The sequence below is a fragment of the Sceloporus occidentalis genome, unplaced genomic scaffold (assembly GCF_023333645.1).
Source record: "Sceloporus occidentalis isolate IW3139 unplaced genomic scaffold, rSceOcc1.0.p SCAF_17, whole genome shotgun sequence".
Taxonomy (NCBI): Eukaryota; Metazoa; Chordata; class Lepidosauria; order Squamata; family Phrynosomatidae; genus Sceloporus; species Sceloporus occidentalis.
Genome location: NW_028316997.1, coordinates 3977238 through 3993474, shown reverse-complemented (window position 1 = coordinate 3993474; position 16237 = coordinate 3977238). Strand labels below are relative to the sequence as shown.

The 16237-nt window shown below is 37.6% G+C and overlaps 1 protein-coding gene across 1 annotated transcript in view; it reads right to left on the bottom strand.

Moving 5' to 3' along the window:
* The window catches only part of LOC149302761 (protein kinase C-binding protein NELL2), a 150340-nt gene extending 134669 nt beyond the window's left edge, over positions 1–15671 (bottom strand). The window contains exon 1 of the mRNA XM_089481970.1: positions 15341–15671. Coding sequence (XP_089338096.1) covers positions 15341–15671 — 331 coding nt within the window. The remainder of the gene's footprint in view (positions 1–15340) is intronic.
* Positions 15672–16237: the final 566 nt, after the last annotated feature.

Genomic DNA, 16237 nt, shown 5'->3' with positions numbered 1-16237 from the left:
TTGTGTATTGCATTATGCATGGTTCATAGCGGTGTAGCCAGCCTAGGATTTGAAAGCAAGTATTGTTATGGCATTACTTCTTTTATAAAAATTTATAAATAAATAAACAGAACAATGTTGCAGATCCTAGACAGCTTGAATTTACTATATGGAGAGCAAGTCGCCCAAATAACACAAATATTGTGATTGGGTTACCAGGACAGAACAGCTGCTAAAGCTTATCTTGATTGTGTTAAGACTTATGCCGCAGTAACATAAATGTTGGACTGTCTGAGACTGCTGGATCTGTTAAGAGTAAAGGGTTCAAAACTGATCAAGGGACGGATTAGAATCCCAAATAGAGATTAGGTATTATATTCAGCGTGCTACATCTCACAAAACCCTTGGAAACCAGGCCCCTCCTGAGATTTCTAGCTATTTCTACAATTCAAGTTAAATTGTGTTTCTCGTGGCTGACCACTCAACCCCACAGGCACTTCCATGACCCTCCTGGGGCATCTTCTAATTGATCATCTCCATATGCAGCCAACAAGATTTCCTAAATGGTAGGGCTGACCCTCCTTGGAAAGATATAATCATTATTGATATTTATTTGTGGTGCAACCACTGATCTAGAAGGAATCTCCAAAAATGTATATAGTTATCAGGTCTACAACATTCTAGTACCCTCGGAAACGTCTTCTACAAAATTTATTAATTAATTTGATTAATCCTCAAACAGTATATTGCCAAATATGAAATATATTTTAGGGATTCCATGTTGAACTAAATCTTGTGTAACTTAACATGTTTTTCTATGTTGGCTCTATAAAAAGGTATCAACTTCAACAAAAGACTCATGTTTCTCTTGTGCTAATACAGCAACATCCATCTTTATCATTATTACATCCTAAAATTCAAGTTCAAGTGATTATCCACATAAACCAGTTTGCAAATAAATAGCTCCCACTGGCTGATTATAATCCACATCAACGTAAAAATGTGTGGTTTCAAATGTGAGTAGCTTTGGGTTTTCTAGAGAATTTATCAAGAATCACTCATTCTGCAGACACAAAAGACCAACGGATTAATTACAGCATTTACTGGGAACTAATGTTAAAATCTACATTAATTTGCTAAATCAGTTTTTAATTACCATGCTTTTGATTACAGCATGTGGTATGATTAATTCGGTGACCTGGACGTTTTGGTATTTGCCAGATAGAACGTTAAACAGCACTGCCATCTTGTGGTAATTTGTTTTCAGGTGTTGCCTATCTGCATGTTGTTAATTCTAGTAGGCACTAGCTAACCAAGATTCCACATGTAAACCAAGATTCAATATACCTGAAAGACTGTTAAGGAGATGTTTAAGGTGACCCAGACTTTCTTCAGACAGCAGTGTATTATATCCGACACTGAATCTGGCCTTTGGGTATTACTGGCATCTTTTGGCCATGTGGACAGGTACAGCTGAGTGGCCCCAAGCCTTCACCTGTCACATACACATTTTCACCCACACTCACTCACATACAATAATACACACTTACAAATATACACTCACTGTGAATCACACCTCACTCCTCTGTCACACCTTTCTCCTCCATCACACATGACTCATCATACCCTTACCTTGCCTGGAGATCATTTTTATGGCTACTGACATAGAGTGCAAGCAGCTGCAGCTTTACTGCAGGTACATCTGACATCATGTTACATGAGTCCATTGCGCCAGTGCCTCTGCCATGGGGGCCATCCAAATTGGACCTGCCTTGTTTGAAGAATTTTTGATCAGCCCATGGTATGGCGTTGGAGAGTGTATGTATGTATGTGTGTGTGTGTATAGTGTTAGTTTGTGTGACTGTAGACTGTTAGCATGTGTCAGCATATGGTGTAAATCTGTGTAATAGTGTAGGGTTTTAGCATGAAAGTATGTGTCAGTGTATGGAGTTTGAGTATCAGAAATCAGTCTGTGGTTAGTAATGCAAGGGAGATAGTGTGTACACACATACACATTTACACGTACACTTTAACATACTTACTCTATCACACATAATTCTGTCACACCTTACATCCTTACCTTGCTTCAAGGGCTTTTTTATAGCTGCTTGTACAATGTGCAAGTGGCTGTGCTACTCTAACGGGGCGCTTATTTTTTGTGTTACATGGCCTCCATATTTTTGTGTTACGTGGCATCTGTATTTTGAGCCGTGGGCTGCTAAAGAGTCCCAAACAGACATACAACAGGCTTCAGAAAACAAAATTTGAAAATTTCAAGTCTTGAAAAGGGTATGAGATGTTTCATTTTGTGCACTGTAACCCAAAAACATAAAAAGTATGCAAGATAAAATTTCCAAATGGGAATGGTTTTGAAGAATTTGGACCTGTTTTCTACGGCAATTGCCTTTATGACCCCTGGGCCAGCCCTCCGCTGACCGCTAGGATATGATGTCATATGCCAACATTCAAAAGTAAGGATGGCTGCCATGGAGAGATAGTCATGCAAGGTCTTATTATTTGTTGTTTTTATTTACCCAGCAAAATAATTTTTAAGTTCTGTTGATAAGACTTGAGCAACCTCCTTTGTCCAGAACCTCGCGCCGCGGTTTGCTTTAATAAATATCCCCTTAACAATATAAATAATAGAATTGAAAATGTGCATTCCCAAAGCAGTGGCTGGTAACTAGAGATAACAGCATTAGTGTACATTTTCTTTTAATAATGATCTACCTGTCCTATTTTGTGGGAATCACAAGCTACACTTAGCATTTGAACTGTTTTATAAAATAAAAATTGGAGTTACAGTACATACAATAAATCCTCAATGATACACTTTACCTCATTATATGTATATATATATATATATCATTATATATAGGCTCTTTTTGAAGTGTGTTCACTGAACTTCAGTCATTTAAACAATGTCTTGCATATGAATCTGGCTGTGAGATTTGTTTCAGATAAAATGTGTGCATTCGAAAAATATTGATATGGTTTTTTTAACACCCTCATGTCTGCTTAGCACATTTCCTGAAATACGGTTTAAAAAAAAGATTTTCTCAGTCCAAGTGAATCTAATTGAGAGTGTATTGAATTAAGGAGTAGAAAAGGTCACTATAAGCACAGTAGCAACAAAACTTATGCAGGACACATTATCTGCAACATCATTTGGAGACATCCCTCACAACACCTAACATACCCAGGGCTGGATGTAACTTTCGGGTGTCCCTACGATTGTAAGCCTCCATTGCGTTGGCAGGAAATAACTGACTAATGGTCACAAGGAAAAGGGAACAAGAAAGGTGCAGGGCATATATTGGGATCATATCTCACATTTCTGAATCTTAAACCAGGAGACCCCACCACCAAATCTATTGTAGGAGCACTTTCTCCCTCACCTTCATTTTCTCTCCTAAAAGAGGTACCTCTGAGCCCATCTTTTCCAAGGTACTGTGCACCTGCATATGAGACAGGACAGTGGAAATAGCTTAAAACCGCTGCATTAGAAAAATACTACAGAATAAGACCAATTTAATCAAGCTACATTGGACAAACATGGGCCTACTCCAGATAAGTGGGACTGTTAAGCAGGACCACAAGTAAGACAAGATGAAGTCAGCTGCTCTAGAGGATGCCAGCCCTTGTTATCCTTTACAAGAGGCATCACCAGCTCATTTACACCATGGAAATCCACCTTTAGCCTGCACAGACAACCAAAAGATTACTATGAGGAAGAGAGTTGGGTGGCTGAAGGTGCTGTTCTGGGTCAAACTTAGGAAGGCACACATAACTCACTGGTTGTAATGCCCCTTGTTATAATTGCTACCCCTATAAAACTAGTGCTGCAAGAAAGAAAATATGAACACACCTAGTTACACATTTAAAATAAATTTTGCCCCTTACAAGAAATTAAAAAATCTCTTGTCTAATTTAACACAGTTTGGGAGTAAATATGTGCCATCCCGACAAATGTTGTTTAACTACTCTCAGCCCAAAGCATGCACTCTTTGTCTATTATTACTGTTTAAATAATCTTATTAAATCTACACTCACTGGCCACTTTATTAGGTACATCTTGCTAGTACCGGGTTGGACCCCCTTCAGAACTGCCTTCATTCTTCGTGGCATACTTTCTACAAGGTGCTGGAAACATTCCTCTGAGATTTTGGGCCATATGGACATGAAGGCATCACGCAGTTGTTGCACATTTGTCGGCTGCACATCCATGATGCGAATCTCCCCTTTCACCACATCCCAAAGATGCTCTATTGGATTGAGATCTGGTGACTGTGGAGGCCATTGGAGTACAGTGAACTCATTGTCATGTTCAAGAAACCAGTTTGAGATGATGTGAGCTTTGTGATATGGCAAATTATCCTGCTGGAAGTAGCCATCAGAAGATGGGTACACTGTGGTCATAAAGGGATGGACATGGTCAGTAACAATACTCAGGTAGGCTGTCGTGTTTAAACAATGCTCAATTGGTACTAAGGGGCCCAAAGGGTGCCAGGAAAATGTCCCCCACACCATTACACCACCACCACCATCCTGAACCATTGATGCAAGGCAGGATGGATACATGCTTTCATGTTGTTTATGCCAAAGTCTGACCCTGCCATCTGAATGTCGCAGCTGGAATCGAGACTCATCAGACCAGGCAACGTTCTTCCAGTCTTCCATTGTCCCATTTTGGGAAATTATATCCTCAGTTTCCTGTTCTTAGCTGAAAGGAGTGGCACCCAGTGTGGTCTTCTGCTGCTGTAGCCCATCTGCTTCAAGTTTCGACATGTTGTGCATTCAGAGATGGTATTCTGCATACCTTGATTGTAACGAGTGGTTATTTGAGTTGCTGTTGCCTTTCTCTCATCTCAAACCAGTCTGCCCATTCTACTCTGACCTCAACAAGGCATTTTCGTCCACACAACTGCTGCTCACTGGATATTTTCTCTTTTTTGGACCATTCTCTGTAAACCCTACAGATGGTTGTACGTGAAAATCCCAATAGATCAGCTGTTTCTGAAATACTCAGACCAGCCCATCTTTCACCACGTTCACTTAAATCCCCTTTCTTCCCCATTCTGATGCTCGGTTTGAACTTTAGCAAGTTGTCTTAACCACGTCTACATGCCTAAATGCATTGCGTTGCTGCCATGTGACTGGTTGATTAGCTATTTGTGTTAACAAGCAAATGAACAGGTGTACCTAATAAAGTGGCCAGTAAGTGTGTAACAACTTTTATATCAACATTTCATTCCCATATGGCCAAGAATAGGCAATGCAACTAGGATGGCATTCACATACCATTGTTACATTTCAGGTGTTAGTGTATCAATAATGAGGATGTATCAAGCCACATATAGTTGTATTTAGAATCTTTCATATGTTTCTTTGTGTTCCAGTACTTAATCATGTGCAAAAAAACCCTCAAAAATCAAAAGTTCTGCTGTCACTGAACACATGTATACCTAATTGTGGCTCATTATTATTATTATTATTATCTTTTATTTATATAGCGCCAACAGTTTACGCAGCGCTTAATACAATACATAAATTCAAGGGATATGACAAGACAAGAATTGACAGACTAAGACAAACCGATACATTTGGTGGAGAGAGCCCTGCTCGCAAGCTTACAATCTAGAGGGAAAATGGGGTGATAAACATAAGGCATAGAGAAAGGGTGAGAGGTATTGTGGGGGTATCAATGACAAGGATGTTCTAGCAGCTAAGATGGTATGCTTCTCTGAAGAAGTGGGTTTTTAGATGTTTCTTGAATGTCGGGAGGGAGGGTGAATTCTGGAGGTTCCTTGGGAGCAGATTCCAGAGATATGGGGCAGCTCGAGTGAAATCTTGTAGACGGGAAAAGGAAGAGGTGATGAGTGAGGAGGAGAGCCTTAGCCCATGGGAGGAACGTAGGGATCGAGTAGGAGAGTATTTGCTAATGAGGTCAGAAATGTACGGAGGAGCGGTATTGTGGATGGCCTTATATGTCAGTACCAGGATCTTAAATTTAATTCTAAAGGTAATCGGAAGCCAGTGGAGGGTTTCACAGAGGGGGGAAGCAGAAGAGGAGCGACGTGCAAGGAAGATGAGCCTAGCAGCCGCATTAAGGATAGACTGTAGTGGAGAGAGTCGAGACAGTGGAATGCCAATCAGAAGAGTGTTGCAGTAATGTATGAGATTACTGAAGGTACACAATGGCTGTTTGTGACACTTGGATAGCTAGCTTCGCTTTTTTTGTGAACATTGAGTGACCTTTAAAAATAATTTTTAAAATGTGGTTGGCACTGTGTGGCAAAAATAACGACTTAAGAGAGTTAAGAAATGTTTAATGATTTAAAATGAACAGTCATTATTACAAGAACATTGTGCATAGTTAAGTGTTACATTTTAGTGTTCTGCTTAGAAAGAAGAGAATAATCAGAAATGGTTGATATACCTAAGCAGTGCTTATAAACCAAGTAACTAGAATACTATTACTACTATATGGAATAGTAGAATGTAGATGTCTTATAAAGCACAAACATGAAATTATTGGGTTAACTCTTTGCTTATTCATTTAGTTTATTTTGTTAACTTTTTTCAACTAACAAGTTGTCAGGTGCACATCTGCATCAATATTAAAAACTGGTGTGTGTAAAAAAAACTATTCTCAACAGCAATATCCTAAAATGTGTAGATTTGTAGATTAAAATAGTCTAAAAATTCACTGGTCTAATAGTGTCTCATTAAAAAAAAAAACCAAGAGTGTGCTTTAATGTCCTTGTCAGTATACCCACTTTGTACAGTACTAAATAGCATACTGTTTCTACAACGTAGCTTCCGTTCTGCACTGCAGATCCAGTTTGAATTCACTATAACGTGAATTGAAGTTTTCAGATAATTGTCCTGTGCAGTTAAATATCAGTCTCTTGCTAGAGCCGGTGCTTTTTCTGATAATTGTGTCTTGAGCTTATTGAACTGCTGTAAGCTACATAAATCCTTTTCACTTGGGCAAATAGGTGTGCTCGATACAGTTCTTGAGTGTTTCTGGTCATTTGGGTCATCATTAAGGCACCGCTTAGAAAGAACTTCCTTTTCTTTTGAGTTTCGCCACTTCATTCTTCTGTTTTGGAACCATATTTTCACCTGTTGAAGAATATATTCATATTTAATTTGGGAGCTTTAATAAGAAAATGTACTTTTACTACATGCATCCAAAGTTCTTTAAATTGAAAAAGTTTTTTAATTGTTTAAATAATAATAGATTTAGGATTTTTTCTGTTGGGTGGAGGACATGGAAAATATTGTTAGTGAAGGTCAGTTCATGTCTAGCGCTTCAATTACTATTTGGTTATGTTCTGCCACTGTCCTCGACATATACCATATTTAATACATCAATTTATTTGTTTAGACATGGTAGCCAGATCAGCCATTTAAAACTATTATTTAGGAATTCTGCACACTACAGCACAGTCTGTGACATGGACAGCAGAGCATTATGAAGAATTCATATTCTGAATTAATGTCTTTTATGTCAGTGTTTGAATTCGATTACGAAATAATAATTTCACAATCTTATTTTCCCCCATTTCTTTGGAGTTTATACATGCTAGAAAAATTGTTTCCTCTTAATTGAAGGAAAAAGATTCAAAGCAGGAATGGTGAATCATAACCCATGGTTACTGGAGAAAAATAGTTATTATTATGAAACAGAAATGTTTATTTAAAATCTTCTGCCTCACGTTATGCTGGCACTTGTCTTTATGTGACCGTCACTTTTAATGCTTTTAGGTTCAGATGATTTTTCCTGTAAGTTTGTAGACATTGTGAATAACACTGCATGAAAATAAAATATATACAAAGAACAAGGCAGCATTGGAGTGGACTTGTTTGCCTCTACTGTATATTTTCATTTCCATTTGTTCATTATCTATATTAATTAAATGTGCAAGTTGGCATGTCATCTGCATAGAGGAAAACGTTTAGGGGCCCATCTAGTCTGCCCATTTTTTTAAATGTAATTCAGGATAGCCATATGCCTACGCCATGCATTTTTATAAATGACCTCACACTGTCTCCCACCTCTGTTGGGAGGCTGTTCCACTTATCTTCATATATCTTCATATAAAATTAACCTTCCATACATTATGTCTAATATACATCTGAATCTGGATCACAACTACCGGTAGATATAGCTCTTGTCCTTTAAGAGTCACACTCCTGTCAATACCCCCTTATACAACAAACCCAAAATACTTTTTATGCAATTCTGTGACCTATGGTAGCTGTTCATGTAACTGAGTGAAACCTTACGAAGAATAATACTCGTATTACATATACTTACATATGCAATTCTGTGACTTTTAGTGTGAAGAACACACCAAACAGGACTGTCTCTCCTAAAGAAGGACATTTGCAAGCTACATTACATTAATCATTGTATTATTTTTATTATGGGCTAGAAGATGTATTTTATTGTAAGTAGGCCACTTCAAAGCTGGAAACTAGGTAAGCAAACATGTTCTTTAGAGACAAGAACCACTGACATATTTACCTCCGGAGCTGCCCTATGGACCATCTAGTCATGTCCAGTGTAGATCAATTCCCTTGACTTTTAGCTCGACTACCCATAGAATCATATCAATGTGTCACTGAAATAACAACTTTAGATTTACTATTTGCATATTATTACTTTGCCATTTCCTTAACATCCAGGAATTTTATTTTTGCTTTAGTTTTCGGTACCTGGGACTCTTTTAAATCAAGGTTAACTGCAAGCTTCTTTCTATCAGCTTTACTGATGTATTTTTGTTTCTGGAACATCTTCTCAAGTGCTTTCCTCTGGTCTTCTGAAAAAACTGCTCTTCTTAAAATTACACGCCGCGTCTTTGAGTTTGAGTCCTGTGCTAACAGTGGTAGTTGACTTTCATTTCCTGTTCAAAAAAAATAGGATTAATTACAGCACGCTAGACTAAACCGTGTGTCTCTCATACATGCATTTGTCTAAACTTTTAGAAAATACAGTAAGGTCTCCACTTATTAAGGCAACCTTTCCTATGTCCTTCTTGATCTGAGAGTATGAATGTTTAGCTAATAATAAAAGGCCCTGGTTTTACAGAAAAACATCCTCTGTCACGTGCTATGAAAGACAATTAGCTCAATGTCACTGGAAAGATGTATAAAATTAGTGTAAGTAATCCCTGACAAAGGTAGTGATAAATGTCCACTTGATACGTATAACAAAATTGATTTCCCATTGTGGAAGACCACCTTGAAGGACTGAGTAAAAGGTTTAGTCACAGTTTTCATTTACCATTGCCATTCAATACTTGTTAAATGGGCAATTAATAGGTGCATTTAAAATTGTGCCTCAGTCTGGGTTAATAAACAATCCTTGCAGTTGAAATTGTGACCTATGCATTATTCAACCAGTTTCTCTATATGCTCATCTCATGCTCTTAACCTCTTTTCAGGTAGAAGAGGTTATAGGGGAAGATGAGCTTAAAAGAGTCTATAAAAGTCACTTTCATTCACTGCTTTAGTTTTCAGTGGAGTGTTTTAAATGGTGTGCAGAGATTCCAAAGGAATGTGGGACAGGAGAAAAGACTGCATTTAGCTCTCTGCTTTATGGTCAGACAAAAGGACAAATGACCCTTGCCAAGGTCCTTTCACTGAGAAATGGTTCCTAAAGTTCATCTGCACAGTGAAAAATGATGGTGAAGTCGCGTGTGGATGAGTAAAGTGAAAGTGGAGATTGGTCACGGTGCTGTCATCCATTCTAATGCAATCCAGGCCTTGTTATTTGCTCTGTGGGAAAGTGTCGGCCCCCTAAAGGGATACTCGTAAGGCTGTGCCTCATTAAACTGCCGGTGTTTACTGCCTGAGCTGTCAGGGATCATTCACTACAGCAGCCACTTTTTTTGCAATTTTAATAAAATCAACACTAACACTGGCAGTATAATCATTCAGCATGAAATCTTAGGAAATTTTATTGACCTCCCAGCAATGTAGCCTGAATTGGTTTAATTTAATTAATTTTTACTGCCTTTGGTCACTGACCAGTTTCTGACAACACAAATGCACGTAACACTTACAATTCACTAGTCCACATTATATTTAATCTTTAAGCTTTTTCTACGCGCACTGACCAGGGGGCAATATCTGAAGCCAAACAATTCCTAAATCTGAATGATAACAGATGCATCAAATCTGTAGATTCCGCAGATTGATATAAATTAATGCTCATGTTAGACATTAGTTCATATGGTCATTTTAGACACAATGGATTTTATATAGGCAATGTTCATGCTTTGGTACCCAAAGGGTTAAAATGATTGGTAACAAGAAAGCTATTAGCCTCTTGTCTGGTTGGTTTGGTTTCTATTGGGGCACTTTCAATTGTTTGGTGCACTTAAATCGGATAAATCTTTGGAAGGGGCACTGAATGAAACTTTTTTTCTTCGGAATTAGCTTCTTGCTATTGCATCACCAATTAGCTTTCTGGGACCCATTAAATCCTGCTGCTTTGGTTTACAGAATAAGTGAAGCATTACTGATGAAGCATAAAGGCTTACTTGGAAAAGCAGTGGGGGATGCAGGGTGCTGACAGGACCCACCGCAGCAGGCTGGGTAGAATGGCAGGGACTGCAGAAGGAAGCATTTTGAGAGAGCTGCAAGATAAAAACCAAGACATGAGTCTAATCGATTAGCCAACCTTATCAGTGTCCGCTACTGGGGAAATGCTAAGTTAGCCAACAATTTCATTGATATGAAACATGAATACATATTGCCTAAACTATAGCAAAGTAAGTAATGGAGGATAAATAAATACAAGATAACATAAATAAAAAAATATATATATATATAAGAAATATTATGTTTGAATTTTATAAAACCAACAGATTCAGCAGTATAATAAAGTTACATTGACAATGACAAACATTAACAAAAGATCCAAAAAGCCTTGGAGATGTTTGTGAATATCAAGTCTGAAGCAGTATTAAACAATACAATTAAAAAACAGACTACATACTATATTATATATATATATATATATATATATACACACTATACATATATATATATGTACACAGTACATACACATATTGATAAATATGCATAAACCCATTTGGACATACACTGATATTACAGAGAGTTAAAAGACCAATTTATCTTACTCCGTACATTTTCAAGTATGGTTAATAGCATTAAGTATTTTTTTTCAGCACGTAATATTACATTTTGGGTCCGTATGTGCAGCATTTATGAGGTAGGCCTCATTTTACACATTTGTATTATTTGAGCCTGGGAATTGCTTAGCGCACCGACATTTTTCTTTTCTCTGTATGTACAGCATGCCTGGCTCCAGTAAATGGAACTGAAATGAAGAAATGTTTTCCAGCAGTTCTCATGTTGTCTCTAGGATTGCCTTTAGTTCATCACAATTACAGAACACGTAAGGGAGATAGAAAGTCAAGCAATTATACTACTGTCTGTTTGTTAGAGAACAGAGACATTAGCTTTAAATATACTATTACTGTTTCTAAAAAAAAATAAAAAATGACCACAATAAAAATGCCTATCGATTCAGAAGGCAGAAGAATAGCAAATTCCCATATGATGTATTTGCTTCTTAATTTCATGTTTTATTTTCTTTAAGGCTGGGAATGGAGAGAATTCAAGTTCTTATGGACTTCACCTGTGGGCAGAATGTGAGGACCGAGTGACACAATACAGCGAACCTGCATTCATATTAGCCAGAGTATGTCCAGCATCTTTGTGGACACAGCTATACAAAGCGCAGCTTTAACCTTGTGGTGTCAGTTAAATTAATTCCCTTCATTTTCTAATTGCATCTTCTTTTTTTTTTACCCTTGAGTGAATTATGTAAATTAACACTTTAGCTGACCTTTTATTGAGAGTGATTCTTCTGAAATAGAACTAAATGGGTAAAAGAATTGCCTGTCCAGCATCATTAAAAAGTGTCTATGTTTTTGACAGCACAACCAGATTTCCTTTAGTGTTATACAAATAAAGTGAGAAGCGGAGCCATCCCAGCCATAGACAAGGAAACAACCCAACCAACAGTATTCAGTGCATATCTACAAAAAATGATGTAATCTACTATCTAATTAATGTTAGCTCATTGTAAGACATACAATATCCCCAAAACCTCTAATATTCTACCTTGGGTAAGGTTATAAGGGGGGCCTTTTCCAGTCACCTAAACAGAATCAGGGATTGAGTGGGACATAAGGCCAATGCTCCATAAGCCTCTTGTGCAGCGGGTACCTGTCAGGTTTCATTGCTTGCTATGTGGGGTATGCTGCTCCTATGGTTTGCTCTGCTCCTGTTTTACTTTTCTGTGTGCTCCTTCTGTACCTGGTCATCCTGTATTTAGTCTTCCCCATGGAGTTGCTCCGTTTGTTCATTGTTACCTCAGTTTGCTAGAGCTAAGTGTGTTGTCTGTCACTCTCCATTACATCAGGCAAGTCCGGACTGGCCATGCTACATGCAGAAAAAAGTTGCATGTATTGCTGGCCACCACCTTAAAATGTCGGGTTGCCTGGCCATCATCATGACTTTAGGTGTCTAGTTAGTGTTTTATTTTTAGACAACATTGAGGTTAGGGGCACTTGATTTAGTAAAGATTATTTTTATCGGCTAATGTATTGCAAGCTTTCAAGACTATCTAGATGTCTTCTTCATGCATATCATACATGCTATAAAGATGTAAAGATGATAAAGGTATCATATTTACTAAATTTGCTTTTTTTTTCTTTCTACAGCTTATCTTGATGTGGTAACAAGATAAAACACTCCCTGGCCATTTGAATAAACTAAGATCTCCCCCCTAGGCCTTCTAATTACATCTTCAGTGAATAAACATATAGTGTATCATATAGATACATAAAAATATACAGCAGGAAGTAATACCTGTACCTTCCAAAACTCAAGACGAAATAAAAGCAGTTCATTGGCGATGTAATGATATGTTATAGTAATAGCTTTTGTTCCACACCCATATATACTGCGACACCCTTTTAGAAAGATTATTCAGATCTGATGTTTAATGTGGTGCATCAACCAGTTGTGGCAATAACCAACCTCATGTCCTTTACATTTGTCATAATGAATACTTCCAGAAATTGTCTTCAGTGGACCGTTTTCATGTGTAAATATCCTTATTGATCTAAATAAGGAAACATATTTTGGGGGCAGGGTGGCTCTGGGGTTTTGAGTGCCTAAGGAAAAGTGACTTATCAGGACCCCATCCATTTTAAATTGATATAGAAACACAGAACAAAAAGTCCTTGATCTTGCCTTGGATTCAGGATAGCTTAATGCCTGTCTAATGCATAATTAAATTCCCTCATTGTATTAGCCTCTATCGCTTCTATTGGGAGGCTGTTCCACTTATCTACCACCCTCCCAGTGAAGTAAAATGTCATACCATTACATCTAATCTTCTGGCCTTCTAGATAGAAATACTGAGTAGAGACAGTGATTATAAAATTAAAGAGACAGCGTTTAAGGCGAGTGAGAAAGATGACAAAAAGATCGAAAAAAAATAGAAAAACTAAATGCAGCAAGGTGGCAAAAATTAATTGGATAATATAATGGCATTAGGGAATATAAGTGAAGTGGAGAAGTTTGAGAATTTGATTTAGGGTAAGTGGCATATCTGCATGTTACTGTATAAATGTATGAGCAATTTCTGCTTCAACTCTTTAATATGCCTTAGGAAGAGAGCTATACAGTCTCGAAAGCTTGCAATCCATTATATGTCAGTTGGCCAATAAAGGTATCATCTTTACCAAATTTATTTTCTCATATTCTAGACCTAGACAATGAGATGTGGGGAAGTTTTACTACATGTTTAGCTGTGTCGTCTTAGTATGCCACCACTCTCAATAGGCCAGTCGCCGATAGCTGAAATTTTCTTAAAACCAGTCAATATATTCCGTGGATGGTCTATGCGGACCTTCATAGTATCGTTTATGTGCAGCATAAGACTGATAGGTGGGATATGACCTCATATGTCCATACGCTGAGAAGATTCCTAGTAAAGGAGAAAGGCCATGGTACATTAGTAGAGGGGTGCTGCCCTGGATCAGGCTAATTGGGATGGAATTAGAGAAAACTTGAAGCAAGACATTGTGAGAACATTTTAAAAATTCAGCTGCTCCAGAGTATGACATAGTGCTCATCTAACGCTTTTATAGCTGAGCATAACGGGAGTAGCAGTCCTATATTAGATGTAGTGCTATGAGTTGACTGAAGGTTGTAGTTTTTCTCTCTCTGGCATACAAGGTGACCCACAAACAGATACTTGTCAAGGGACCTTTTAAGATTAAAGACAAACTTGCTTGTTCATTACAAACTTGTTTGTTCACTACAGAAAACTTCAGATTTGACCAGAAAAAATGTGTATATAAAATAAATATATAACATGGTTCACATTTATGAAAAAATAATAGATAATTGCCTGCCCCTTGGTGAAGAATAAAGTTGAACTTTGCATCCCCACCCCATATGACACTACCGGAATATTTAGCCACTTAAAGTTCCCTAGACTACTATTAATTTTATGGACAATATACATAACAATTTGTATAGTTATGGAATTATACAGAATATAATATGCCCTGTAGTCAATCATGTTTAGATTTGCAGTTCATGAAAGTCATTCTCGCAATGCATGTGATTAACTCCAATTTTTAAGTACAATAATTCTTCTTGTTCATCATTTTTTTTAAATGGGCTTCAGCAACAGGTTACAAATTTGTAAAATTACCCATTATAGCAATTCAAATTAGAATGTTCATTAAACAGCAACTTGTCAAAAACTGTACTTTCTTGATGTATAAACATCGAGTTTATGTTTTTTGTTTCTGGAATCCAAGTGCTTTGCTGTTTTGGATGATGCTGGTGATTTTTTAAAAATGACTTTTAGCAGAGGCAAGTGGGACAATATATTTGGAAATAATAATTACAGATAGGGCCATATTTATAAAGACTAAACAAGAGTCATTGGTGGTTGGGTATAAAATGTAATTCTAGCACAAAGTTTGAAAAATGGTCTTGTTGCTGTAGCAACCAAGGGAATGGTCCAGCCAAAACAACCAACAACACTTTTCAAGCTTTCCAGTGGAATTATTTTATCTATTTTTTTTGCTGGGCAGAACAATTAGAAAATCTGTAATGCAATAATAATTTGTATTAACCCAAACCTGTAGTTCCATAATTCTTTAGATTAAGCTAATAGAAAACACCTATTAGGTATCATGGATTAATTGGTTTGTAATTACATTTCTTTCCATTTAGATATTAATGTCAAGTAGTAACATGATGACTCAGTAAGAATTATCTGGCATACCTGTTGTAGGATGGAAAGTTCCCCTGGTGTTGGGGTAGAGAACAGGTAGTCTGTCTGACTGGTGGAATAGGTGAAAAGCCCATGCTGCAGGATATGTACCTCCCGATGGGCTGATTTGTTCCGCTGCTGGACTCAATGTTCCTGGGACAGCACTACAAGCAACAGGAGGGTGCTTCACAGTGTGGTGGTCCACATCCCGGAGCAGGTCATCTATCAGAAAGCTTCTCCCCATACTCCCAAATCCATGAGGTACAGGCTTGTGTTGGGTGAGAGGAGAAGGTCCCATAAGTTCCCAGTTCACAGCAGGAGAAGACTGAGCACCAGAGAACATTCTGAAGAGTGGTGTTGAAGTTTAAAATATCCCCAGTTCCCAAACTTTCTTAGGAAATCAGATGAGGGTACAAGATATTGTTGTCAACTTCATGTGTTCTTCAGATGCAAGGAGTAATTGTTATGTGCTATTTCTTAGCTGTGCTGAGTACTCCATATAGATAGGTCAATGAGCACTTCACAGAGATAAGGCGAGCTCCTTCTGGGGGAAGGTGTGTCCAGCTCATTCATTATGTCAAGTGGGGATGACAAGACCAACAATTAAATGCTGCACATGACTTAAATGCAGTAAAAAGCTATACTGGTCTCTGAACTGGATTTTATTTTTCACAATGAGCTTGTTGTAGTGTGAGGAGAACCAGTTAAACAAGGCAGTTATACCATACCAGTAAGAATAGGAAATACAGCTGCTTGCAAAATACTATTGCACCACAAAGAAGCAACTTCTGTCTCAAGGGAAGCACCCTTTAATTAAGTGTTACCGTTTATAAACTGTAAAACTCTAAATGTTTGACTTTTTTTTCTATAATAGCTTAATAAATAATATTTAAGTGATTTTAACTTCTG